This window comes from Periophthalmus magnuspinnatus, chromosome 9 (assembly GCF_009829125.3).
Source record: "Periophthalmus magnuspinnatus isolate fPerMag1 chromosome 9, fPerMag1.2.pri, whole genome shotgun sequence".
Taxonomy (NCBI): domain Eukaryota; kingdom Metazoa; phylum Chordata; class Actinopteri; order Gobiiformes; family Gobiidae; genus Periophthalmus; species Periophthalmus magnuspinnatus.
This window is the reverse complement of record NC_047134.1, coordinates 31,672,993-31,700,500: the sequence shown is the minus strand read 5'-3', so window position 1 is coordinate 31,700,500 and position 27,508 is coordinate 31,672,993. Positions and strand designations below refer to the sequence as shown.

Genomic DNA, 27,508 nt, shown 5'->3' with positions numbered 1-27,508 from the left:
ACATTTTTTTTGTAATATTGATTAATGTGCATTGTCCCTTTTTTAAATAAATAAAATAAAAATAAAAATAAATAGTTGGTATGTATGTATGATGTATGTATGAGGGTGGTCTGTTTTCCTAGCACCTTAAACTGCTCAACACTTTTTAAATTTCGTTGTACACGTAGCATGTTGCAATGATAATAAAGACATATTCTATTCTATTCTGTAACACTTGAGCAAGACACTTCACCCACCATGCCTGTATTAGGAAGTGAGTGAGGCCATTGTCACTGAATGGCAGCCATGTCTGTGTTTGTCCTAGGGCAGCAATGGCCTTTCTACAGATCTTGAAGTAGGATCTTGCTCAGTAGTACCTATCCATGGGTGTCAGAATGATGATGATGATGCTGCTATAGCGATTAACACTTTAAAACAAAAATATTATACCTTTTGAATGAGAACAAGTCCTCAAGATGTGTAGAAACGGCAAGCTAAAACCCATAAATAGCTGGAAAAATAGCCAAATGTGCACGTGCTAAGCTAATGCGGACTTACATTGTGAAGCTTTAGATTAATATTAAAGGTTTTCAGTCACTACTCCACCAAATCTAAACCATACTAGACAGAAAATATGCTTTCTGTGTTCAACTGGTGCCAAGACAACAGGACTATGGTTTGAAAATGTAATTACGATGGATTGAATAATTATCATTTGAGAAAGCAGCCACACAATTCTGTTTCGTTTTTTCTTATATTTATGTAAAATTTGTATGTACACATAATAGGCAGCAATGAACCGCTGACATTCAAATCATTCAAAAATAGTGCTAAAACGAACCAGGAAAAACAAATAAAACATTGCGTTGGCATTTACATTTACAATTGTATTTTTTTTTTTTACCTTTTGCTTTTATCATAACTACATTTCTCCGCTTAAATCAACAGACAAAGACAATTTGCTGGTTACAATACACTTCCCAGTAATAGCTGAATGTGGGAATGACCATAATGCATTTGAAATCTCTTTAAAATAACTTATTCACCAAACTGCTTGACCTGCGCTGTTGTGGTTAACTGTCTACCGTATAGATTGTACAGGAAGGAAGTGTGCGTCATGCAAAAGGCTCATTGTAGCGTCTCTAAATCTTAAAATTTTAAATCTAGGTGTATTCAGACTTGCACCAATACGATATTAAACCGGGGATTTAACAGGGACTAAACCTGGATTAGAAAAGGACTAAACCAGGACTAGATTAGAACGATACATCAGGATTTAACTGGGATCAAATCAGGATCAAACCAACTGTGAAGTGAACAATGAACTGTTTCTAGAATTTTGAATGGAAGTCAATAAAAATGAGTCACAATAATAGTATCTGATTACTTCCCGTGATATTTCCTCACATTGTTTGTCAAATACTGGTTATATTGAGTAATTGTACTTGTAGTCTACTTACGGCCTTTAGATGGTGCTGTTTCCCCATCTCCGTTTGTACTACAGGAAATGTTGCTAGCTAGCTTTGGTCCGATTTTGTTTGCTGTAAACAAAAGCTGTTTCCAGTTTCAGTGTCGTTAGCTCCTCCCTTCAGACAGATATAAGGCAGTGTCCACCAGCGATCTGACCAGAACTGAAGAAGCGACTTGGATGAGCAGCGAAACATCCTCACTGCTACAACGTTTAGTCCAGTTGACAGATTTAACTTTGGCTTTTACATTGGTCCGATTATCTTTTACTCATTATTGTCAAAATGTACAATTCTATTTGAAGAGATTATCTTAATTAGCTTATTAGCATTAGCATTTATTTAACGATTTCTCAAGCCACAAAACAATATGCCGTCAAGATTTTGCAACCGATGCAAAATGCAGCTCTTCACTGACTTCCATTCATTGATCCTGTTTTAACAACTTGCGTAATCTCTTGGAACATGCATGACTTAGCTTCTTTACGCTTAAAAAAAACAGCACAATTTGAGCAGATAATTGCAAAAGTAGGACTACAAATATATTGGCAATCGTTTCAGTGAGAGAGGGGTTATCTTCTTGTCAAGTCCATATAAAACAAAGAAAATAGACAGTAACCCAATCACTCAGCACATTCAAATCACTAACATGTCCAAAAGTGAATCTGTAAATGTACAAAGATATATAGATATATAAACAGCCAAAATATAAAGCAAAGGATTTACTTTTAAAGCAGAACTCAGTAACATGTGTCATTTCTTCACATACTTTAGCGAAAATCAAGAAATACAACTACTGCTCGCTCGTTGTTTAGCTAACCTGCTTCACAAAATCCCAGACTTAAAGATGCTTGGGACTTTTACCATTGTACAGCTTAGCATTAGTATTGGCTATAATATCACTTAAACTAATTTTAATGACTTGGAATGACCATCCAAAAAACAAATTCCCATTCATTTTTCCCATAGACTTTCTGAAGAAAATGAATATTAAAGGTTTGAAAGCTTATTCAGGGATAATCAGCTACGTGACAACAAGACCTATAATTTTATTCAACGTAATCTAGTAAAACATTTTGCTGGATTTTAAGTTTTAAATGTACTTTTTACACTGAAAAGACCCATGTTATGGAGATTATTTAACGCATAGCTGGTTAGCCTCCGTTTCCATTCATTATTAGGGGAAAATTAATGGAAAATTAACTTTGAGAACCAAAACCAACTTCAACGTGGGCGGAACTATTTAGCTCCATTGAAATATTTGAATGAAAATAAAAACAATGGTAATGACAGCAGTCTGAGCAATGACAAGACTAGCAAAAAGTCTGGTCTTTAAAAACACAAAGAAGCTGGACTAAAGTTATCTGAAATATGGAGAAGCAGATGGACTAAATATGTACATTTACTTAGACGAAGACTTGGCATAATAACATGGTTGAAAAGCTTTAGCATAATATTGCCCCGTTAATGCCACCAACCCAGCGGCACTCACACTTACAAGTTCACCCGACCCACCATCACACAGTCTCTGAAACAGTTCATCTGCGCTGGACCTATAACATTACTGAGTTCCGCTTTAACGTTTGTGCAAGTCCATAATTTTTTTTGTTTGGGATCGTAATTAGAAGACGTTCTCGAAAGCGGGGCACTTGTAGGTCTTGAGTTTCTTGATGGTCTTCTTGAACTCTTTGCTGGACTTGTCCCATTTGTGGATGCCGGTGAGGAGGAACTGCTGGTCCACCTTGCGTCCCATGATGAGATACTGGGGGGTGAGGTTGTCCAGCTGTTGGCAGGGGCAGTCGGCTCCGTTCTTTAGGTTCAGGACTAGTTTCTTCAGGTCTTTCTTCTTCAGCGTGCCCATTTTGATCATCTTGCGCTTCTGAAGGATCACCTTGCGGTCCATGTTCTCGCGCTTCACTTCCTTGATTTTGGCTTTGAAGGCTGTGGAGACAAAGAGGAAATGGTTTGAATGTTGAACCGTTATACATTTTATATACATACTCAAGACAAAGAAGTCCCCTGAAGTTGTTTTCACTTCACAGCTGTGCCATGTGAGGGTCAAGGAATGCCAAGAGTGCAAAGCCGTGGTAAAAGCAAAGGGTAACGGCTAAAACAAGTTTGACTTTTGTTTACTACCTTCCATATGTGTACATTCATAATTTTGATGTCTTCAGTGAGTGATCTACAATGCCACATGGAAGTAAAGAAGAACCATTAAAGAAAAAGTGTGTCCAAACTTTTGGCTGGTCGTGGATGCAAAAAATTGTAAGGTTTGATCCTTTTTTCAGTCCGGTTTTAAACTGCAGTAGGTAGGGTATGGTTTAGGTCCTGTTTTCTCAGTAATTCCATTTGTGTTTAGCTGTGAAATTAATCCAATCAATTAATGAAGTCTTTTTGTCACTGATAAAGTTGGGTCTTTTTTATGGAGAGGTCTACATCCATCCTTTTAGGATCAAGTTAAAAAAAATGAAAAAAACCCAAACATGAAAAAAAAAAAAAATAATAATAATAAAAATAATAATAAAATAAATAATAATAATAAATAAAATAAATAATAATAAAATAAATAAAATAAATAATAATAAAATAAATAATAATAAAATAAATAATAATAAATTAACATGAGAGAAAAAAATATCATAGATTTTTTGTTTTGTTTCACCAATACCAGTTCTTTATAGATTGATATATAGATCTATATTTGTTGAGCTATACACAATCTGTTCTCAATATTATCAAAATATTAAGATATTCCATTAGATATTTTCATTTTGATATATTCTGAATATTTTGAAACAGTTGGTCAAAATATAAAACGTATTTATTTATACAGAATCAATCAAGATCCCACTTAAAAAAAATAAATAAATAAATAATAATAATAATAATAATAAAACAAATAAGTCAATAAGTTCAATTTTACTTACACTTAAAGAAGCAATGTTGACACCAGATTTCTTTTTTTTTTTTTTTTGGCAAATTGACTTCAGTTTTAAAGCCCCATTGTGTTTACAAGGATGTCCATGTTTCAGTAGTGCTTGAATTCAGAGAAGCCTACGCAGACAGAGGGAGACCACGCCAACTCCACACACCTCATCTCGTCTTAAAATCAAACCCACGATCTTCTTACCGTGTGGCATGCGTCCTAACCACTACGCCGCCATACCACCCAAAGTTCCGCAACTTTTCTCCAACAAATTTGAAGTTTTAGTTTCTACTTCCCACCTTGAACCACTCAGAAACCCCTCACCAACCGCTGCCGAATGAATCAGCGACTTTCACTCACATTTTATTAATCTACATGGCCCAATCATGTGTAAAGCATCTCCTGGACCTGGCAACAAATCTGCATTCTTCTCCCCTGAAAACCCATCTTACTGGAAGTGCCGACGCTCATTTGCGCTTTTTTTTTCATCTGTGTTCTTGCGATATCTGGCATAATTACTTCCCATGTATTAGACAAACACATGACTTAACCATGCGGTGAGTGTGTGGTTTTGATAGAAGAAAGCAGTTATGTGGACGTGGGGCGCTGTTGGCAGTCAAAGAAAATTCCTGCGATGACATTTTGTGTTTTCAAGCTGATTGGGCACTGTTGATTAATGGGACGAGCTACAAGTACTGGTTGCATTAGTTTAACAAGTTGGACAGGACTACAAAACCAGAGACACATCTTGTAAATAAACAGTCTTTTCCGAAATCTCATCCGATGACGTCTTTCAGTAACTATTATCAGTATGTTGTATACACGGTTTTTAATTGACAACGTTTATGAATTCCACTTTGTACTTTTATTTGAGGTATTGTGTGTATTTATGTAAAAATGCAGATTAAACTCATGATTCACAACTTTAATCTGTCTTTATATAAATACACATTTTGCGGACGTTTTTCCTGCATAAATATTTTTTTTGACTGCAGCCGTAGTAATAATACACTTTTGAAATACTACTGGGGAATTTTGTGTGACTATTCAAACAACTATGAGGAAAAAAATACAGGTACAAGTAAAAGTTTTTCTCGTATCTTGCATTATGACATATGTTTGAATCTATTGACATAAGGAAATAAATAAAATAAAAATGAATCATATATTAAAAAGTCATAATATTTCCAACTATGTCACGTCACATTTGAGCAAATTCTTGAAATATACTGCAAAATTGACATACAAATTCAGCTGTATTAAAATATCGCATATAAAAAATAATAATATAAAAAATAAAATAATAATAATAATAAATAAATAAATAAATAAAATAAGTCAATAAGTTTAATTTTACTTACACTTACAGAAGCAATGTTGACACCAGATTTCTTTTTTTTTTTTTTTTTTTTTTGGCAAATTGACTTCAGTTTTAAAGCCCCATTGTGTAACTTTTTATTTATTTATTTACTTTAACACGGTGTTGCTTTAAAAATATGCTTCTTTGGGAGGTACCAGAATATATTCATTATCACGCACGGTGTGATAAAACATAAATTAATTATGTCCAAATGTTTCTCTTTTAAAGACCACTTATCTTACTTGAGTACATTTTTGACTACTTTCCACCTCTGCTAGTAACAGATTTACAACCGGCCCACTCAAAGCTTTGTTCCCCCCATACTTTATTATACTGTTTAAAGCTTTTATGATGGTTCGTTGTCCCTGGAGCTCCCCGGGGCTGCCTCTGTTGTTTTGGCTCTAAGTACCTAGCCTAGTTTGGAGTTAACTGTGAGGGCCTGTCCCATCAGATGGCGGTGGGCATTGTGTAGAAAAGCCCCCTATTGGGTTTACGGGCTTTCTTGTTTGTCGCCACAACACCCTGCAAGGTTAAAGTTCAGCAAAATAGAATCTACAACTGCTAAAGGAAATCCTAAATTGTTTGGAGATCTTGCAAGTTGTTTTCTTTTGTTTGTTGTTGCTGGTCAAATCTAGCAAAGACCTAATTGCCCCTTTAGAATAAGGTTCTGTCTGCGTTCTGGGTATGTCTGAGATATTTTGGTTTAAAAATTTGACAACTCGTATGCACAGCTGAACAAGGAAATGGATTTTTGCTTGTAAAATCTTAAAAATGTGCACCAAACCCTACAAACTCTTGAAGGCGCAAGAATATACGAATAACTAAATTTCGACAAAAATCTTGGTAATTAAATATTGTAAAGGAGCATAATGTTAAACCAAAACAGATTTAACTACTACTGGAACTACTGGAACCACTGGAATTGTCCCACAGCTCTTTTATTTGTGTTTTCTGGTGTTTTGGCTAATGCATCTCTAGGGACATTTTGCCCGCTTACAACAAAGATGGCCTACTTTGCCTGAGTAAGACCTAAAAATGAAAGTTACCCAGTTTTGGTTGTATTTACAGATTATGTAGACTTTATTAAGAAAACTGTCCTCTGCATTTGACCCATCCTTCAACCTATCCAGCTGCAGAAGTTACAAACTGTTAGCAAGTTATAAGCTGTGGGTGATTGTACTGTAGCACTTGGGAAACCATCTCCAGATTTTTCTCAATACGTGATTCTGGACACGAGTACTTAGCTGGAGTATTAGTAGTATCTTCTTTGCAATTATTAGTAGTATTTTCTTTACACAAGTCTTGCCCCAGTGCAGATATATCGTATAAGCGGTTCTAGAGTCCAAAAATATGTCTGCAACGTGCTGTCTGCGTATAATTATTTAGCCCTTTGTCCGATAATCAGAAAGTGTGATTAGCATGCTAATTGTTGTTATTTTTACCGTGATGGCAGCGCTTATAAACTCATCGCGGTGAATAATTAGGATGCTAGTAATGCATAAAGTAAGACAGGAGTATTTTTTGACCACTGCAAACCATTTAAAATTGTTTTTCATGTTTTTTTAGACAGTAAAACTCCGGTATGCCGCCGTTAAGATAGCTCTAAAAGCACTTCTCCATTTTTTGCTGTGAATTTGTAACGTTCCTCTTGGTTTTCTTTTGGCATTAGCGACTTACACTAGACGTGGACATGAGCAGATTAAGTTCTTTGACAACACGAGGTGCAAAGAAAGTTCATCTTGCGAACGGATTACACGGAAAATTTAGACAAAAGTTAAATCCCTACTGGGGTGGCCAAATGCTTCTACTTTATAAAGCTGCTCTGACTTCAGCTAGCATGAAATCTTCTTACATTTTAGAGGCTGGTGAGCGCGGATAAACTGGCTAATCCTAACCATGTGCCCTGCTAATGCTAGGCAAAAAACATGGCTGACCGATTTTAACGTTATAATTAGCAGAGATGAGATGGGATAGCAAGAAATGTGTGTCTTTATGTCAAAATCAGTTTAGTTTCATTCAAGAGGAATTTGAGAGCCTCAAGTGAGAAAAGTGCTTTGGAAAGTGAAGTTTTATCCAGTGGAACAATCATGAATGATCAGAGTTAGTCTTAAGACTTTCTGATATTACAAAAAACTGATTTAGGGATTGACTGTACAGTGCTTTATGCATTAGCAAAAAGAAAAATGAGATAAATCAATAAAAATAATGCTATAGACTACAAAATGGCCACGGTTCCTTGTGCAAAACTAAGACAAGTAGGTAAGTAGTTGTCTACATCATAATTATGGTAGAGGAAAGCAAACTTCAATGCAAAAAGGTATATCAAGCGTCATGGCCACTACTGATTACCGAATGTCTCTAGTGTAAATAAATCTTTCCTATATACATATTAAAATGCATGAAAATACAGTAAAAGCTACAAAGAAGTTTGGAACAGTAGTCATTTTTAACGTCATATTAACTTAACACTTTAAGGACTGAGCACATTATAGCCCATTATAGCTCCCCTAGACTTCTATTTTTTTTAGCCATAAAAATCATGTTAAAGGAAGTATTAGAATGTACTGGATGTACTGCATTCATCATTTTTGGGGGACAACGTAAGCACATCACCGTAATGACAGTAAAACATTCAAAGAGCCCCTTGCCTCTGCTTTGAGATGCCGTTTGAATTTACATAATAGCACAGTTGGTTGCGGAGTTACACGATAATGGAAAGTCCACAACCGCGAGTCTATCGGGGGCGATAGCATCCGACGCTATAGGGTTAGGCATATTAGCAGTGACGATATTTGTGATAGTTGAAGTGCAAACAGCTGTAGAAGAAATACTTGAAATACTACATTTAACTGAAGTATGTGGACACATGTATACTTTCACTTCTACTTCTTATTTTAATTGTTTTGCTTAATATGCAACAAATCACCCAGGTACAAATCTTTAGCTCATCTGCTTGTTAGCCTAATAGTTTACTTTCTAATATAGCTACAGTTGAATTGTACAGTAGGCTTATTCTTGCTTTGATTTAAGATAGGCCTATTGAAGTTAACGCTGCGTCACAATATCAGATGGAGGCTTTATCTGTCTCTACACAGATAAAACTCAACATGATTAAAGACGGCTTTTCTTTCTTTTTTTTTTTTTCTCATCTTGGCGCCTGCAGCTTTCCCAATCTCCAAAACAAACTATATTTAAAACACAAAAACAAAAAAAAACAACACGACATGACTCCATAACCTCAATGCTATGACATATCCGACAATGCTATGCTAGGCTAACTCCTGCCAGCATTGTTTAGCCGTTGCAATCAAGCCGCGCAAGCCAAAACATCCTGGAAATTTCTCCTAAATCATTGCGCTATCCTTCTTGTTCTGTATATCTCCGCATGTCTCACAGTTAGGACACTTGTGACAAAAAAGAGCAAACACCATCCATCTTTGGTCCACATGAATGAGTGGGCTGTTCTGTGGGGAAAACCAGAGATACGCCACCAAAGCTAAAGGCAGTCACCGCGCACTAAACGGACAAGCTAAGTGCTAAACAAATGTAACCGGAGAGTGTTGCGCTCATGGGTTTGACAAAAAATATGACTGGAAGTTTCCACAATTTAAGGTACAACGGTTGTAGTTAGATGTAGACACGGTGACACGGTTTTATAATGAACAAATTATGAAGTTGAATAGAAACTGCTACTCAACACCTACTAACAGCTGGTAGTTATTAAGACTTTATCATTCCTAATAGACTATTTCACCATCATCAAGTCTTTATTCATGCTTTAAAACTATTTACGGTTTAGTTTAGCAGTTGTAGTAGTAGCAGTAGTAGTAGCAGCATTGGTAGTAGTAGTAGCAGTAGTAGTAGTATTGGTTGTAGTAGGAGCACTAGTGGTAGTAGTAGTAGTTGTTACAGTAGTTGTAGTTGTTGCAGTAGTAATAGCAGCAGTAGTATCAGTATCGGTAGTAGTAGCAGCATTGGTAGTAGTAGTAGCAGCAGTAGCAGTAGCAATAGTAGCAGTAGTAGTAGTATTGGTTGTAGTAGGAGCACTAGTGGTAGTAGTAGTTGTTGCAGTAGTTGTAGTAGTAGTAGTTGTTGCAGTAGTTGTAGTAGTTGTTGCAGTAGTAGTAGTAGTAGTAGTTGTTGCAGTAGTTGTAGTAGTAGTAGTTGTTGCAGTAGTTGTAGTAGTAGTAGTAGTTGTTGCAGTAGTTGTAGTAGTAGTAGTTGTTGCAGTAGTAGTAGTAGTAATGATATTAGTTTGACATGCCAAGTCTGGTTTGGAATGAAAACTTGAACAGTTAATCAGTATAAATTCAATTCATCTATTCAAAATACAAGATTAATGAGTTAGCAAAATATATTCTTTTTTTCATTATTAGCTATAGCAGTCAGTAATTGTTGTTTGCTCTAAAAAGTTTGATTAAGACTGAGAAATTGTGCTAATCACGATTTGTACAGTAAATGTTTATAGCAGTAGCCTAATAATAAGATTTTGTCAGTACTAAAAGTGAGTAAGGGTTAAAACTGGGACTAAAGTGAGACTAAACCCAAAACTAAACCTGGACAAGATTAGGACTAAACCAGAACAAGACCAAACCAAGTCTACATCAGGACTAAGCCGGGTTCAAATCAGGGTCATGACAAGAGTGAACGCACCATAAGTCACAATTGCGTTCGCCTACTTATGGAAGTGACTAATCTTTCTGGCTGCTGACCTTTTAAACAGCATTGACAACACGTAGACCACTTGATGAAATTTTCTGTCATTTAAAGAAACTTGGCCTCACATGACATCACAAGAAACTTATGTCGTAAATTGTCATGTTTGAAATTTAAACGTCAAGAAATTGCAGCAGGAGTAGATGTGTATTAGTAACAGAAGTAGAACAAGTATTAGGTATAGTAAAAGTGGACCACTACTGAACCTCCCCTGGATCACTGAGGGATTACACAGATATAAGGCCACATGGTAATATAAAAAAAGTACAATTTAATGTTGAAAAGTACGTTCTATAGTAGCAAAAATACCATACAATCTCTCACAGATCTATGATTCCATCCTCAGACCCAAAGCAAGCAAAAAGAACAATAGGAGGGCCATTAAAGGTTGAATAGGGTCATTAAGGCTGAAACTGGAGACAATAGCTATTTACAGTTTCAGCCCCTGACATCAGATAAATATAAGGCAGTGTCCACAAGCAATCTGAAGACGAGCAGCGAAACGTCTTCACTCCTACAACGATTTGTCCAGTTGACAGATTTAAACTTCGTCTTTTGCTGTGGATCAGAGCCGGACGATCGAGGGATTACACAGACACATTCTATTGTCTAAAGAAAAGATCGGTATTGTGTATGAAGTCTATTCCTTGGCTTCAAAAATGAAGTTTGAAATTTCAGTACAGTGACAACACTAGTAGTAGCACCTCATTTAAATTTCAACACTTGCAATTTTACACCACTACAAAACCCAGCAGTTCCAAAATGACTTTAAAACGTACTGGGTTCACTGAGTAGTTTCCAAACCTAAATCTTGCTGAGTCTTCCTCCTTCTCTCTAAATGCTTTTCAGCCTGTCTACCACTGCCCTATGTAAGCCCATATATCTCTGAAATTACAAGACACATCCACAAACTCGCCATAAATTCTGTCTAATTCCCCATCGCCGCAGGAGGAATGTGGCACGCCAGATTTTAAAATATTTGAGGAAATTCCTGCAAAGATCCCATGAAGCCAGTATAGAGGAATAATTATATCATTTTTCATAATTATGGATTTGCGGGTAATGCTTTGGTGAATATATCTGTTTGAGCAGTCACGCAGTTTGAAATTTATGATGGAGAAAAAATAGGCTACTTTTCTTTGTGCAAAAGGAACCAAAAACAGTGCCAAGTGGTTCAGCTACATAAGCAAAAAGATCTTGTGGATTATTATAGAGCAGGTAAAGTGTTGTTGTTGTTGTTGTTGTTGTTGTTGTTGTTGTTGTTGTTTTGGATACACTAAAAACGTGATAACTACCAGATTTTTCCCCCATGTATTTGACCAAATTGTGTCTCGCCCCAGTACAGATATATTGGAAGCCGCTCGCGAGGTCAAAAAGTCCACTGTGTGCTGTCTGCATCTAATTATAAGGTTGTATTTATGTCTGAGAATCAGGAAGTGCGAGTTAACATGCTAATTGTTGTTATCTTAACTGTCACGGCAAAACTTTCTCTGGTTTCTGAGAGCTGTAAAAGAATTTATAAACTCATTGCAGTGAATAATTAGCAGTTGTTTTTCACATTTTATTTTTATTTTTTTGTTTAATCAGGTACAGCGCTTCTAAGGTTTATCTCTATCATCTGTAAAATAAAGTTAATTTTGTTTCTATTCTACAACAAGGTGATAGCCAGATACAAAAAAAAAAAAAATGGACATCATTTTGACTTTGATTTTTGAACTTTTAAAACTCAATAGATTAAACTGGTTGCTGTCCCATTTTAAAAAAGACACATAATTGTATTCCTTAAAGAGGGTTATTTTACTTTTATGAGGTATTAACTGCTAGCACATAACATATTAAGATCACCATGTTCCCTTTTATTGTGCTGAAAATGCTGTATTCGCCGTGAACGTTTCAACATGTTATTTATAAGTTTCACTTTCATTATTGACACTCTTGAGTCTCCCCCCTCCCTTTTCTCTCGGCGCTAAGTCACTCCCCCCTTCAGAGCATCTCACTATTGAAACTACCGCGCATCGCAACAGATTTGTGACGTTGTTGTGTACAGTTTTGTATCATGTTTTTGTATAATTATGGAGAACTGTCATGTGGGAGAGCGTAGCCGACACTGCTAACCGCGTCGAAGCGCCGAATAGTGTCCAGAAAAGATCGCTAAATTACTCAAACATGCGTGGATGACATGTAAAAACCTCTTCAGGCATGTTCTTGATAAGGGATCAACATTATAACACGATAGAAACCTCAAAACAATGTATTTGGCATAATATTCCCTCTTTAAAAAAAAACAACTATTCATTTTACCGACATTTTCTGTATCTACGTTTTTGCACTATCCCACCAAACCTGGACACTCGATTGCTTACCCACAGTTCCCTGTAAAACCAGAACATTGCGCCTTAGCAGTGCAGGGGTGCTAACTCTGACGACCACAGCTGCTACGCACATTAGCCACATTTGGTCCGTTCATTTTGAAGCGTTTTACCCAAATTACTTCCACATGGACAAATACAGGTAAGAAATCCAACACTCACAATCCAAGCACTGGGAAGAGGAGATTAATAATTTGTCGAAGTAATGTTTTCCTGCTTGCCAAATTGATGTATTTAAAGGTGCTGTGTTTGATTTTGACTTAAAAACTCGAACGATGAGTTTATAAGCGCGTTACACAACTTTCACAGGCCAGAGTGGAGTTTTGACATCACGATAATGCTAGTCAATGTACAGTCTGGTACATGAAAAAGAATGAAAAGGAATGAAAAAGAAGAGGTATTTGCTGTAGTAGTAGTAGTAGTTGTAGTAGTAATAGAATCTTTAAAATGTTAGTGCGTAGTAGTCATAGTATTTTTGTTTTGTTAAGTAAGATTTACAGTGTAGTCATCATTTCAGTAATAAACCACTATTACTGACATGATGGTAGTAGTAGAGGTAGTAGTAGAGGTAGTAGACAGTAGCGACTAGTAGTAGTAGTAGGAGTAGTATTTGTAGTAGCATAGTAATCCCAGCAGAAGTAATAGTTGCTGTAGATCTAGTTGTTTAAGTTTTGGGAGTATAATAGTAGGAGTTGCTGAAGCATCAGAATAACAGTGTAATAGTACAGACTTCTTAGTAGTAGTAGTAATAATAGTAGTAGTAGTAGTAGTAGTCCCCAGTCCCCTTAGGAGCAACTGCAGGGTTCATTCCAGACACCACAACAAACAAACATTTACTGCGTTAAAGAGCTGCCACTAAACACTTTAACAGCTCCATTCATTAGTCCCACAAACCCTCCCTCTGCGTAAAACTCAAATGAGCCAGGACTAAGCCGGGGTCTGAACCGGGATCTGAACTAGGGTTTATGCCAAGAAGAACGACTAAACCAGGACTAAACTAGGATTAAACCACAATCGACTACTCCTACCAACCATACTCCGTGTAAAACTCAAATGAGCCCGGACTAAACCAAGGACATAAACTAATCCCGAACTAAACCATGAGGGAAAAAAAAGACTAAACTGGGATTAAACAGCTCCCACCAAACTCCACAAAACTGAACTAAAACAGAACAGGAAACAGGATGAAATGTGGACTAAACCAGAACAAAACTAGAGTAACTCTAAAACGGATTAAACGATTGGTGAACTGGAAGTAAGTCATGTAGTACAAAGCAGGTCTAAATCAGAACCTGGACTAAACCAAGACTCTACGATTGCTGAACGACTGCGATTTCTGTTTTAATAATAGGATTGACACTGACACTAATCCAAGAATCACATTTCAGAACATGTTTGTACAGATCTAAACTACAGTGTTAGCAGTTTTTATGCAAAGTAAGACAGGATATTTAGTCGTTTGTTGTGGCGTCCATTTTGTTTCCATTCAAATTTCGATTGCGATTAATCTTGCAGCCCTAGCTCCACCAAACTGAACTGATTTGACTACGAATATGATCGATATTCCAACTGTTCTGCACACTTCTTTGAGATCATAACAAGACCTGGACTCCCGGACGTCTCCTCTGGCCCAAGACGCCAATGGGATGGACCAGACAAGTCAGTATCATATTAACATTACACAGAGCCCATCCACGCAGCGGTAGATAAAGATGAGAGGAAATATGTGTCTGTGAAAAGGCCTTATATGGTCACAAAGAGAAGAATGGAGTGATCAATCACGCTTATCTGAAAGACAGGATTCAACCAGGCCACAAAATGCACATGTTGAACTAAAAAAAGGAAAATTCCATTCTCTAGCATGCAAAATGTGAACTAGGGACTCATTTTAAAGGTGCACTGTGTAACTTTATGTTGGATGGTCTGCCACTGGAATGTCTCCGTGGATATGTTGTTGCTATACCTTGAATATCCTACAGTATGGCATTAAAATATCTATCTAGAACAAATAATGAGAAGTAAGCAGTTCAAATCAGGCTAAAAACAATAGGTGGTGGCTTCAAAGTTGATGTGCAGTTTAGTTGAGGTGATTTGAAATTAGGGGTATACATCCTGGATTATCACCTAATGATGTCACAAATTTAAGGTCTGGTGATGGAGATGGACTAAACATGGAGGATTGCTCATTAAAGGGCCCATGTTACATTATTTTCTGATCTATGTTATAATGTTGTTTCCTCATCACAAGCATTCAGACAAGTTTAACACACAAACCCTGCATATATAGGTCAAATTCTTCTCTCAAACTGAAAACACTCCATTTCACCTTGTGATGTCATGTGGTAATACACGAAGTGCTCCACTGTGTTTTTAAACTCCATACACTTTCACTAGAATCATTTGGATGATTTCAGCCCAGGAATTGCCAATCTCTACTGAACAAAAGGTAAAAGGTCGCGTTTAACTTGAAAACTCACTGCATTCAAGTGTGAATGAAACAAAACACAACTCCAGGTGTGTTTTTGAGTAGGCAACAACATTATAACATGGCTTAAAGCTCACAAGAGTCAGTTTTGTGTAATATAGGACCTTTAATGCAATGAAAAAACACAACTCCCACTTTCATAACACAGCTAACTTAAACAAGTTGATTTAGTATGATATATAGGACTTTTAATGTTCTATATTGGTGGCTTGGGATTGAGGAAACTTTTTCCCCAGCTGCAATACGCAATTACTGAATAGAATAATTAGGCTTACATTGGGGACAGAGGTGTGTGTGTGTGTGTGTGTGTGTGTGTGTGTGTGTGTGTGTGTATGTATGTATATATGTGTGTATAAAAGCTACTTACCAAATTCACTGGCACACATATGTTCCAGAATGGTGTCCGTTTTCATCTCGTTGTCACAGGGAGGGCAGATCGGCGAGTAATCTGAAAGATACAAATACATTGAATTTAACAGCTGATTTTCATATTTACCAAAATCATTTGAACAATCACTGAATTACTGAGTTGTATTAAGGTTTGTTGGTTCCATCCCAGCTCAAACCAGTGCATATTGTTGTTGTGTCCCTGAGCAAGTGACTTCACTCTCACTTCAATATGTTGGAATATGTGATGTGTAACGACTGTTGGTGCAGGTTGGCTACTGAAGTATATTAACAAACTGCAACTGGTCTGCTTGTGATGGGCCTTTTTATGCGAACTTTGCATGTTCTTCTAGTGTCTGCCCCATTTTCTTGTGTGCTGTGGTTTCCCCTACCACTAAAAACATGTACAATAGGCTCCCCTCTCAGTAGGACTTTCCTGGTCAATAAATAAACCGACTCAAGATAAGATGAAAAATGCATGCGGAGATTGTAATATTGCATTTGTTGTTTTCTTTGCTTTTCCAGAGATATTCCACAGTATGTTGTTAAAATCCCTATACTCAATTGTTTTCCATGAGCAAACTTTGTCTTGCCCCAGTACAGATATAATGTATAAGCAGCTCTTGAGGTTAAAAAGCAGTTCACTGTCAGATAATCAGGAAGTGTCTGATAGCATGCTAGTTAACGTTCGCTTTACCATCTTGGCAAAACCTCATACTGGCCTTTGAGAGTTGCGGAAAGCGCTTGTAAACTCTTCACAGTGAATTATGAGGATGCTCTGAATGTATAAGACAAGTGAGGAATAACTTTGGACCACTGCAAACCGTTTAAAAATGATCCAGTGCTGTTTTTCGTATTTTTAAGACAATAAAAATCAGGTATAGCGTCTCTTATAGTTATTGAAAACGATATCTCAACTCCCCACCGCCCCACGTTAAACCCTTTAGCCTCCACAGCGGTAGACTGACTGCGCTGACCTGACCTCATGCAGGAATTTGTGTTTTTATAGCCAGCTGCGTTTCGACCGCAGTAAACATCCATCGCTCCCTGCGTATGCACAAGCCAACGTAGTCCGCATAAAAACCCCCGTATGCACGCACAAAGTATGAAATGGTGCACCTTATAAATGATAATGACAGGTAATGCAAGCCAAGAGGAATGTTCTGGCCTTCTCCGGTAGCACTTTGGAAGCTAAAGGAGCCAAAAGTGTCCACTGCCAATTTCAAGCTACGGAGCAGCGGTGAGACGTGATATGGAAGTCAGCGTTCTGAAAGTGATAAAGATTTATGCGGTGAAAAAACGTGCTACTCTAGAAACATGATTTAGACGAACGTACAGTATATGCTATAAAATAACATCGTGAATGAATCAGCGGACTTGTTCAGATTTAGAACTGTTAATACAATAAAAGTCACATTTCAAGTAAGAAGGAAGGAAAAACTACTCCTAAGTCATGCGTTCATCTTAAATTAGAAGGTTTCCAAGTCAATAGATGGTGTTGACAGTGTTTTATGATAATGTGAATAGATGGAAAGAATTATTATCTATTTATTATTGGCACAGAAGTAGAAGTACTAGTAGTAGCAGTGTTTTTTGTTCAATAAATTAGAGGTTTTTGCATACAAAGAATACTCTGAACAACCTCCCCTCTCTTCTCCCTTTCTATTAATATTCCTTTTATCTTTATCTCTCCTTTCTCTTCTCCCTCTCTCATGTTCTCTCTCTCTCTCCCTCTTCACTCCAGTCTCTGTATCTTTAACTTTCTCTCTCTCCTCCTTTTCTCTGTCTCTCCCACTTTTTGTTTTTCTGCTCTTTCCCTGTATGTTTATCTTTCTCTCTTTCCTCCTTCACTGTATCCTCTCTCTCCCTGTATCTCTCATTTCTCTTCTCCCCCTCGTTCGTCTCTCTCTCCATGTTCTCTTTGTCCCTCTTTCTCACACCGGTCTCTCGCTCTCTTTAACTTTCTCTCTCCCCTCCTTCTCTTGCTCTCTCCCACTTTCATTCTTCTTCTCTCTCCCTGTATGTTTATCTTTCTTTTTCCTCCTTCGTGCTCTCTTTCCAATCTCTCTCTCCCTGTATCTTTATCTCTCCTTTTTCTTCTCCCCATCTTTCATCTCTCTCTCTCTCCACATTCTCTCTCTCCCTCTTTCTCACTCCAGTCTCTCTGTATCTTTAGCTTTCTCTCTTCTCCTTTTCTCTCCATCTCTCCCACTTTCATTTTTCTTCTCTCTCCCTGTATGTTTATCATTTTCTCTTTCCTCCTTGCTGCTCTCTTTCAATTCTCTCTATCTCCCTGTATCTTTATCTCTCCTTTCTCTTCTCCCAATATCTCATTTCTCTCTCTCTCTCCATGTTCTCTCTCTCCCTCTTACTCACTCCAGTCTCTCTGTATCTTTAACTTTCTCTCTCTCCCATTTTGTTCTTCTTCCCTCTCACTGTATGTTTACCTTTCTCTCTTTTCTCCTTCGTGCTCTCTTTCCATTGTCTCTCTCCCGCTTTCTCACTCCAGTCTCTGTATCTTTAACTTTCTCTCCCACTTTCGTTCTCCTTCTCTCTCCCTGTATGTTTATCTTTCTCTCTTTCCTCCTTCGTGCTCTCTCTTTCCATTCTCTTTCCCTGTATCTTTATCCCTCTCCCCTCGTTCTCTCTTGTTTGTTTATTTATTTACATTTCTCTCTTCCTCTCTTCTTTTTTCTCCCCCCTCTTTTTCTCTTCTCTCTCTCTCTGTATCTTTATCTCTCCTTTCTCTTGTCCCTCGCTCTCCATGTATCTCTCTCTCTCCCTTTTACTCGCTCTCTGTATCTTTAACTTTCTCTCCTCCTCTCTCCGTCTCTCCCACTTTCGCTCTCCTTCTATCTCCCTGTATGTTTATCTTTCTCTCTTTCCTCCTTCACGCTCTCTCTTTCCATTCTCTTTCGCTGTATCTTCATCTCTCTCACTCTTGCTCTCTTGTTTGTTTATTTATTTACATTGCTCTCTTCCTCTCTTTTCTTCTCCCCCCCTCTTTTTCTCTCTTCTCTCTCTCTCTGTATGTTTATCCCTCTTTCTCCTCCTCCGTTCCTCTCTCTCTCTCTCCGTCCTCAGTCCCAGTTGTCCGTTCCATATGTTTTGGAGCTGCCTGTTAAAGTTTGGCCCAGGTGTGAAGATCTTAACAAAACACTGTCTGTTTACTGAGCCACTGAAGTCACTGTTTTTCCAATACACACTTAAACCGATTATCACTGGGACTGAGCTAGCGGCTGCGGGGATTAGCGCTGTTAGCTCAACTCATTAGCAACATTAGCTTAGAATAAACTAGCCTGATAAGTTTTGTTTGAGGACATTATAGCAGATTTTATGTTACCTGTTACGCAAGGCCCGGGATTAGCTTTGGAATGCTAGCAAACACTAACCGATTGTTGCTCAATAGTTAAATTGCTACATAGTGGGTTTGTCCAAAAGGCACATTATAATCTAACAAGCACAGAAAACATTTATTGTGGGTTTTCTTTTGTTTTTTTGTTTTTTTTTTTTCCTTGTTTTTTTTGTTTTTTGTTTTATTTTCTTCGTTAAAATTGTTCAAAGTAGGTCAATTGATAGGCCACTCTACATAAATAAATACATAATTAAATACAATAATTATGCCTAAATAAATAAATACAATTAGTTAAAGCACCGGGCATTATAGTCCAATATCAATCAATTATTATTTTTATTTATAATACAATACAAAAATGGTAAAAATTAGCATTAACACGTTCCAAAGTTAATATGTGTAGTTAATAACTCATTTACTACTGTAGCATTCATAAAGCACGAACAAAGACTTAAAATAGTTTATCAAGAATGATTCAGGCTTACAGAAACCACTTAATTAAATATTCCACCGTGTGGCATTAGCTGTATCTCTCTTGGATTTATTAAAGCACAGGTGTTTTTATTGCTTGACAACGATCTTGTTCAACCTCTCCACAGAGACACGTGTTTAATGCCATTCTGAAGAACATTTCAGGCAAAGCTATAACATCTCCATGGAGTCAAGCATGATGGCCCTTCCTCCAAAAAAATGTACATAGTTCACTTTTAATTAAGTAGTTAAGCCTAACAAACTGTTTGATCATGATGAATGACGTTTTTGTTCATGTTTTCACGAGGCCCTGCAGCCGATTATTTCATATATTTCTGCACGATTTGCCTTACCCCAGTTTTTTTTTAGGTCAGAATAAGTCTGTTCTGCATCTAATTCCAAATGTATTGTCCTAGAATCAGGAAGTGTTTGTTAGCATGCTAGTTATTGTTAGCTTTATCGTGACAGCAAAACTCCGCTCTGGTCTGAGAGTTGTCAAAAGTGTTTATAAACTCATCATGGTGAATAATTTGGATGTTCGGGATGTATAAGTGAGGAATAAATTAGTTCAGTTTTTCACGTTTTAGGTATATCTATTATATTGTAGCACCAGGATTTCCACAAAATTGCGTCGTGTACACTCTACTTTATATTAACATACCCTCTCCTGCATATGCATACTCTATACGTACTAAGGCCGACTATAATGTAAGCCTTCTTTGTGCCTCCATGAGTCTCCAGCACTACCCCCCGCTGGGCCCGCTCCCGTCCGCCCAAACCCCACGTGAACAGCTGATGTCTGCAGTCTCCCCGCTCAGGCCTGTGTGGTCCTCCAAGAAAAGAGACTCTTTCTCAGCCAAGCCAAGCCCAGAGCCAAGTGCACATACTGGCCTGTCACTCATTGCGTGCGCCCCCCCCTCCTATCCTAACCCCCATCCACCAACCATTTCCATACATAAACATTGGGATACTGTACCCTTATCCCAATGGAGACCACCAACTGCTCAGGGGTATACGGTTTGACTGAAAAGAGGAAAAAATGTGGAAATTCCCGGCTATTGCAAAAGAAACAATTCAATCAAAAATGTTAAGGTTTAGAAGTGTATTGTGGCCTATGTTCTTGTTAAAATGACACAAAGTTATTACTGACGGAATTAAGGCCATGAAAAGGGTGCAGTAGTTTGCGTTGGAATACGATGCTAGATAGAAATATGTACGCGTAGTAGCAGAAGTGATAGTAGTATACTTTACATAGTATAAAAACTAAGCTGTAGTAGTTAAAATGACTTCAAACCCAGTTCTCCCCAAAGCATATTGTGCCATTGGGCAAGACACTTAACACTCGCAAATCCTTTTTGAATACTAACTAGTAAAGGCAGGAATAAATCTGGTTGTAGAAAATGTATGAATGGACCTTCAAAATGTAGTAGTAGTAGTAGTAGTAGTAGTAGTAGTAGTAGTAGTAGTAGTAGTAGTAGTAGTAGTAGTAGTAGTAGTAGTAGTAGTAGTAGTAGTAGTAGTTAAAGTGGTATAACCCGCAATTCCTACACATATAACAGTTAGTAGTGTTAGTAGTAACAGCAAACTTTATGTAACTGCAGTATTAGTATTCGTAATAGTTGTAGTAGTAATAGCAGTAGTAGTAGTAATAGAAGTATTAGTAATAGTAGCACTATTAGTATTAGAAGTATTAGTAGTAGTAGTAGTAGATATCTATATGTTAATCTACAATTCCTTCACATGTATCAAGTAGTATACCCTAACTACTACTAACCAACATTAAATCTAGTATCAAAATGTATTCAAGTATCAAAACTGAAAAATATCACACAATTTGGACACTTTCTTTATAATTTTAAATGGTCTTGCTGTATATATTAACTAGTGGTAAGTAAAACCATGCAGAAATATTTTTAAAAACTACAAAAATGTTTAAAAGCCTTTTCCTTTTGTCAAATCAAATTAAAAAGTGATTCGCCATTTTTACTATCAAGTGAAGACAATCTCAGCTCTCTGATCCAAGTACCCCTCCAACGAAAAGTCTAACCAAAACTATTCTAGCCAGGTCGATGGACTCCGTGAACGTGATTGTTGCGTTCTCGTGGTTTTGGCCATATCCGTCTGTTTGTCCCTCCAGACCGATTCCTCTTTCTCCCCTCTCTCTTCCTCTTTTCTCTCTTACAACATCACTCTTCTTCCTCCAAAGTTTTCTGTTTGTTTTCCCAATGCTCTCTCCTCTATGTCGGTCCCCACAGGTTTGAAGAATCTACAGCCCCGTTTGGTGATAGATGACCACGAAGCCTACTCTGGTGAACTTGAGAAACAAAGAATGCATGTTTGTACGATTTGTTTGCAAAAAAGAGTTGCCAACATGTATTAAATTAAAAACAGAAGTTGGAAACCAGTTACCTTCGCTCAAATAAAGCGTTGATAACTGTTCATTCGCTACGTATTTGATCGCCTGGGGTTGTGAGTCTGGGCGGGATTGACCGGTGGATTAGCCAATCAGGGACAGGCATCAAAACAAATATGACTACTTACATGGAAAAAAGAAAGGAAAAAAATATCACCGGGGACTAAACATCAACAGATTTCTGCAAAATCAATGAGCGAAGCATTGAACTTTAATCTTTTAATCTGAGGTGAGAGAAAATGATGGGTGTCCAATGAACTGGCTCGACGTGTGATAGAGGGAGTCGTGACCAGACTGACATTTCTCTGTAAAAACTCCAGACAGACATCATTCTGAACGTGGTAAAATAGTAGCCACAGCTGCCCTGGGGTAGACTGACTGATGTGAGGCTGCCAATCTGTGGCATCAAGGGGAACCACTACCAAAACTCACACACAATCCACATTCATACTAGACAAGGCAGGTGAAGTGTCTTGCCTTAGGACACAACATGGTATTCCCAGGGTCTCCCATCAAGTACTAACCAGGTCAGGCCTCACTTAGCGTCCAAGATGGAGAACTGACAGGCAGACATGGCGCCATCTACTTGTCTCCATAAAAAAAAAGACGTGTTTAATGCCACACTGTTGGACATTCCAGGCAAAGAAATACCATCTCCATAGAGACAAGCAGGTGGCAGGACCTCCACCAGAAAAGTGACATAATGCACCACTAATTGGACAAGCAAGTAATATTTTCTGATAAGCTGCAAAAAAATAAAATTCAACTCAGTATTTTGCTTATTTTCAGTCATTCTTTGTCTTAAATGTAATATTGACAGATGCAGTTATAAACTCAAATCCTTGTTGGACTCCCTCCCAGTGTTGTCCTTAGGCTCCACAAACACCTTGGAGTAAATGACTACCACATGTGTCTGTATTTTTAAATATATTCAGTATATTGACAGCATTATATTTACTGTACGCTGAGGTTGGGACCCAGACATAAGAAGATGATCCACTCACAGTCTTAAGCTGAAGATTTGACGAAAGAATTTGAAAATAACCAAACAAATGAAAGGTGAAAACCAGCCGGAAAATATTGGAAAAGGGTTGAATTTTTCCCATGTTGCAAAATCAGGATTTAGTTTGGAGTACTATTACTTCAAAGTAGTTGTAAGAGTAACTAGATGTAACATCTAATGTCATTTTAATGCAAAATATGAGCCAAACGAAATCATATCTGATGGAGCGTTGCAAGAAACAAATGTTCAGATCATTTCACATTGGCATCATAAAGCTTTTGTCACTCGTAGACTCACTCTCAGTGGGAAGAGGAAACACAGCTTTTACTTTTTCAGGACAACATTAATTGTTAACTAGGTCGTAATTACTAGTACACTGTCAAATATACTCTAGTTTAGGTATGGTCTCAGAGATCCTTTCAATCTTTTTTTAAATTTACTTTCAGAATATAAAATAAAAAACGCTTTCGGTATTGATTTCATAAACATTAACAGCAAAGACCAGCACAATTTATCCCTCCAAAGTCTGAACTCTGGTCCAAACCACATGCTTTTACTGACAGAGGATTGGCTGTGGACCTCTCCATTAAAAAGACCCAAGCTGATCATTGACCATTAGACTTGGCAGACTCTCGATCTTGATAAAATTGAATTAATTGCTCAGACCTACCACAAAAAATGTACCAAACACTTATTCCATGTATCTTCATCTCCTCATCTCCTCATCTCCTCGCCCTGTGCGTCCTTCCTTTGACCTGCTTTTGACACCAGGGAAGCAGATCAGATACTCAAGTGTGACTGTGTGGATGGGGCAGGACTTTTCACGGCTGTATTTCCTCCCAAAAGGTTCCTCCCGGCTCTTTTTGTTAGCGTTTTTACTCCTCTGAAACAACACGGATAGCTCCCACATATACATCACAGGTGTGGAACTCGACACCCATTAAAAGACATGGCTGTTTGCTTTGCCAAGTCAAATCACTGTGCCGAAAAACTATCAGCTAAAACAACAACTGCTCCAAAAGGGCTACCGTAGCTAGTTGTGTAAACTATGCATGGAAGCCAACGATGTTTTCAACTCAAGACAATGTTCTACAAATGACGAAATAGACTCAAAAATCAATGATCTACTTGTCTTCATTAATTTGATTTAGTTAATTTTCTATGTCCTGTTAACATAAATCACTAAAATAGAAAAAAAGATGACATTTATATAAAAATCTACACACTGGAAATACTTTAGTTTCAGGATTACATGTTAATTGTTAATTAGACGGAAATAAATGTACAAGTTGCTAGTTAGTTAGCTACTGAGCAGTAATTAAGAGTGTGATGGGAAAAACAATAGTAAATGGGTAATAACTTCAAATGCATTAATAAATACTTCAATCAAACAACTTAGTAGGCCATACATGAACATTTAAAACAGTATATTGTATTAGTTAAAATGATAATAAATTGTAACCTAGTAATTCACTTTAGTCCATTAACTTAATCTAAACTAATTGTTAAAAAAAAAAAAAAGCTTTGTTTTGGCAAATATCTGTCAAAATAAAAGACAATCTCAAAATTGAAAGTTAAAAAGCAGCGAACATTTCAGCACTATCGCACAATAATCGTCCTGGATCGCAAGACTGACAATTAGCAAACGTGAAACTGTTGGCAGCCTCAGTTTAGTTATGCAACATTTGATACGCAGACAACTTCGCACAAATTGTAGTATTTTCATTTACTACAAGTACTTATTTGGTACAATCAGCTGGCTAATTTATGGCAGAGTTCCCAATCCTGTATTTATGCAAGCCAAGCAAAAAAATTAATAAATAAATACAAATGAAAAAGGATCCAAAATGGCTACCAAAGAAAAAAATATATACATCACCAGGTAAAAATAATGTTTACTAGTTAGCCATGGATAAACTGCATAGAAGTATCATGTTTTCAACTAACGACAGCAAATGCAAAGTACAAGCTAAACATAAATTACTTAACTGCATTGATTTATGTCGAGCCATATAATAACAATTTAGATTTTAATTTACTAAACGTGCTCATTTACGGCATATTTTCCAATGCAGAACAATAAGCCAACACATCTATTTATCCAATCCAAAAAAAAGAAAAAAAAAAAAAGAAAAATCTACTGTAGTAAAATAAAATAAAATAAAAATCCTTCAGCGAGAGTCTGCCCTGAACAAAAGCCTTAGCTCTGCAGTCTCGCACACTTTTGAATGGATCCTTTCTTTAACACTGGTCTCTAATGGGCCTCATTGACCCCAATAAAAACCCGCTCTCCACAGCTCCCAATGGCCATAATCCTCTACCGTTATATTTACTGCCGCTCTTATAATGGCAATACTATACCACCACTGACACCTTTTCACACATCATTGCAATAAAAGAGGATTACTTACACTTTCACTGATTTTAAAGTTTCTATTTGTGCCGTGAGTATCCAGATGAGTGAGTAGAAGACGAGGACTCTAGCTTTAAGAAGTAGCTTTAAGGAACAAGTCGACAAACAAACAACTTTTGTTCTCTTTCGGCTCATACTTGTGACTTTCAGCGTCGTTTTGCTACTGTTTGATGCACTCTGCTCCACTTTGTACTGCGATATTTACTTCAGGGATATATTTTCTTCTCATTTTAAGTTCTAAGTTTAGATTTTGTTTTGTTCTTAGTGCAAGACTAGCCTAATATTTCCAATCTTTTTTATCTTTTTTCCTTCACGGTTGATACAGTTGGGGGCATTGTTGTACTAGCTGTCTTCAAAGCTAGCCTAGTGTTGCAAAATCATATTTGTTCTAGCTATTAACCACATACAAACACTTCCAACTACCCAAATTGTAGTTGGAAAGTGTGCCAACTAAAGGTTACAAAAACATCGCTTGTTGCACAGTGTGTTGGTTTTAAATCACACATTGTATACTTAAGTAGCAAACTGTGTGAAAGTGAAAGTGTGTCAGATATTATCAGTCTAATCATTGACCATAACTATACATACAAACCATACATTTCTTTACTTTGCTTTAAAATGTACTGTTAAAGCGTGTCTGCTAAAATTATAATTAAAAAAAATATTGTCGTCTGACTGCTCAAATTTCAAAATGTGTAACGTACAATATGTTGCATTTATGAGTAGGCCTAGTAGTGAAATGTGCCAGAATGAAAAGCCTATTTATATTACGTATAATAATAACCACATACAAACTAAAGATTTCCAGCTTTCCAATTTACTTTTCGGCTAAATAAGTGCCAACTAAAATGATATCTTAAAAAAAACAGATGTTAAAGTGCATTTTTTATCATTTCACGAAACTACAATGGTGCCCCCCCTTCGGTCCCCCCTCTCTCTACCTCCGCCCCTGTCCCGGTCACTGCTGCGCCCCGTAATCGCCGCTCACCTGTCGGTCTGGTGGCCTCGGTGGCGTTGGGCTGCGTCATGGCGATGCACACTTCGCCCTGAGGAAACTTGTCGCACGTGAGCATCTCGGGCCAGGGGAAACCGAACGCCTCCATGATCGGGGTACAGCCATCCCGCACCGCCTCGCACAGCCACCGGCACGGGTAGATGGGTCTGTCCAGGCACACGGGGGCGAACAGCGAGCAGAGGAACACTTGAGTCCCCGGGTGGCAGTTCTTATGCACCAACGGCACCCAGCTGCTCGCCTGCTGCTTCACCTCCGCCATGCTCTCGTGCTCCAGCAGGTTGGGCAGCAGCATCTGGTTGTAGCCGACGGTGTGGCACAGGCGCAGGTCGTCCGGGATGTCCACGCACTGAGGGGGCTTCCCGTAACCGCGACCCCCATTGTACGCGTCCGACCTCCAGCTCAGGTACTCGTACTCGGACGCTGCGCAGGACGAAACCAGCGCTAGTGTCACCAAACTCCCAAGAAAGCTCATTTTGTTGGAAGAAAAAAAAAAGAAACTTCACTCTAACAAACAAAAAACTACAACTAAAAAGCTAAAAAAAAGAAGTCTTCCGTGGTAACTCCAGTCCTCTCCAGTGTGCGCTCTCTATCTCTCTCTCTTGTGCGTCTCTGCTCTGAGTGGAGAGTGAATGCGAGCGCAGAGGAACAAGAGCGGGTTGTAAAGTGCGCAGTGGCCAATGGGAGCCGTCTGCGCCATTTGGGCCAGCGCTGTCACTCAAAGCGCTTAATTACCAGTGTGTAAAACTCGGCAGGAGCCCGCGTGGCCCCTCCTTTCACTGCCCCCACTTGTACTTCCTTTGTCAAAACAAAACATTCACCAACTCAAATGAGCCTGCACCTAAAGGAGAGAGGCTGTGTGCGGACGAGCAGAGTGAGCGCTGCGCAATGGATCACTTATGGCTTTTTTTTTTTTTTTTTTTTTTTGGACACGACTAACCAGGGCAAGAAGTGTGTCTAATCTTGATTAAAACATTGTGGTGACTTTTTTTTTTTTTTTTTTTTTTTTTTTTTTTTTTTTTTGCACAATTGAAACATTTGTTGGGCTACAGAACTAGATTTTATGGAATACTTGTAACTCCAGAAGTAAAAAGTGTGCCATTCTGGGTGTGGGTTGTCAAAAGTATAGAAAACTTAAACTAGTATAGAGACT

At 37.8% G+C, this 27,508-nt stretch overlaps 1 protein-coding gene across 1 annotated transcript; it reads right to left on the bottom strand.

Annotated features, from left to right (window-relative positions):
- Positions 1-724: 724 nt before the first annotated feature.
- Positions 725-27,160, bottom strand: sfrp1a (secreted frizzled-related protein 1a). Its single transcript, XM_033973351.2, has 3 exons — positions 26,332-27,160; positions 15,669-15,749; positions 725-3,386 (listed from the first exon to the last, which is right to left on the bottom strand). Exons 1-3 carry the CDS (start codon positions 26,828-26,830, stop codon positions 3,067-3,069), a joined length of 900 nt encoding a protein of 299 aa, XP_033829242.1. The 5' UTR covers positions 26,831-27,160; the 3' UTR covers positions 725-3,066.
- Positions 27,161-27,508: the final 348 nt, after the last annotated feature.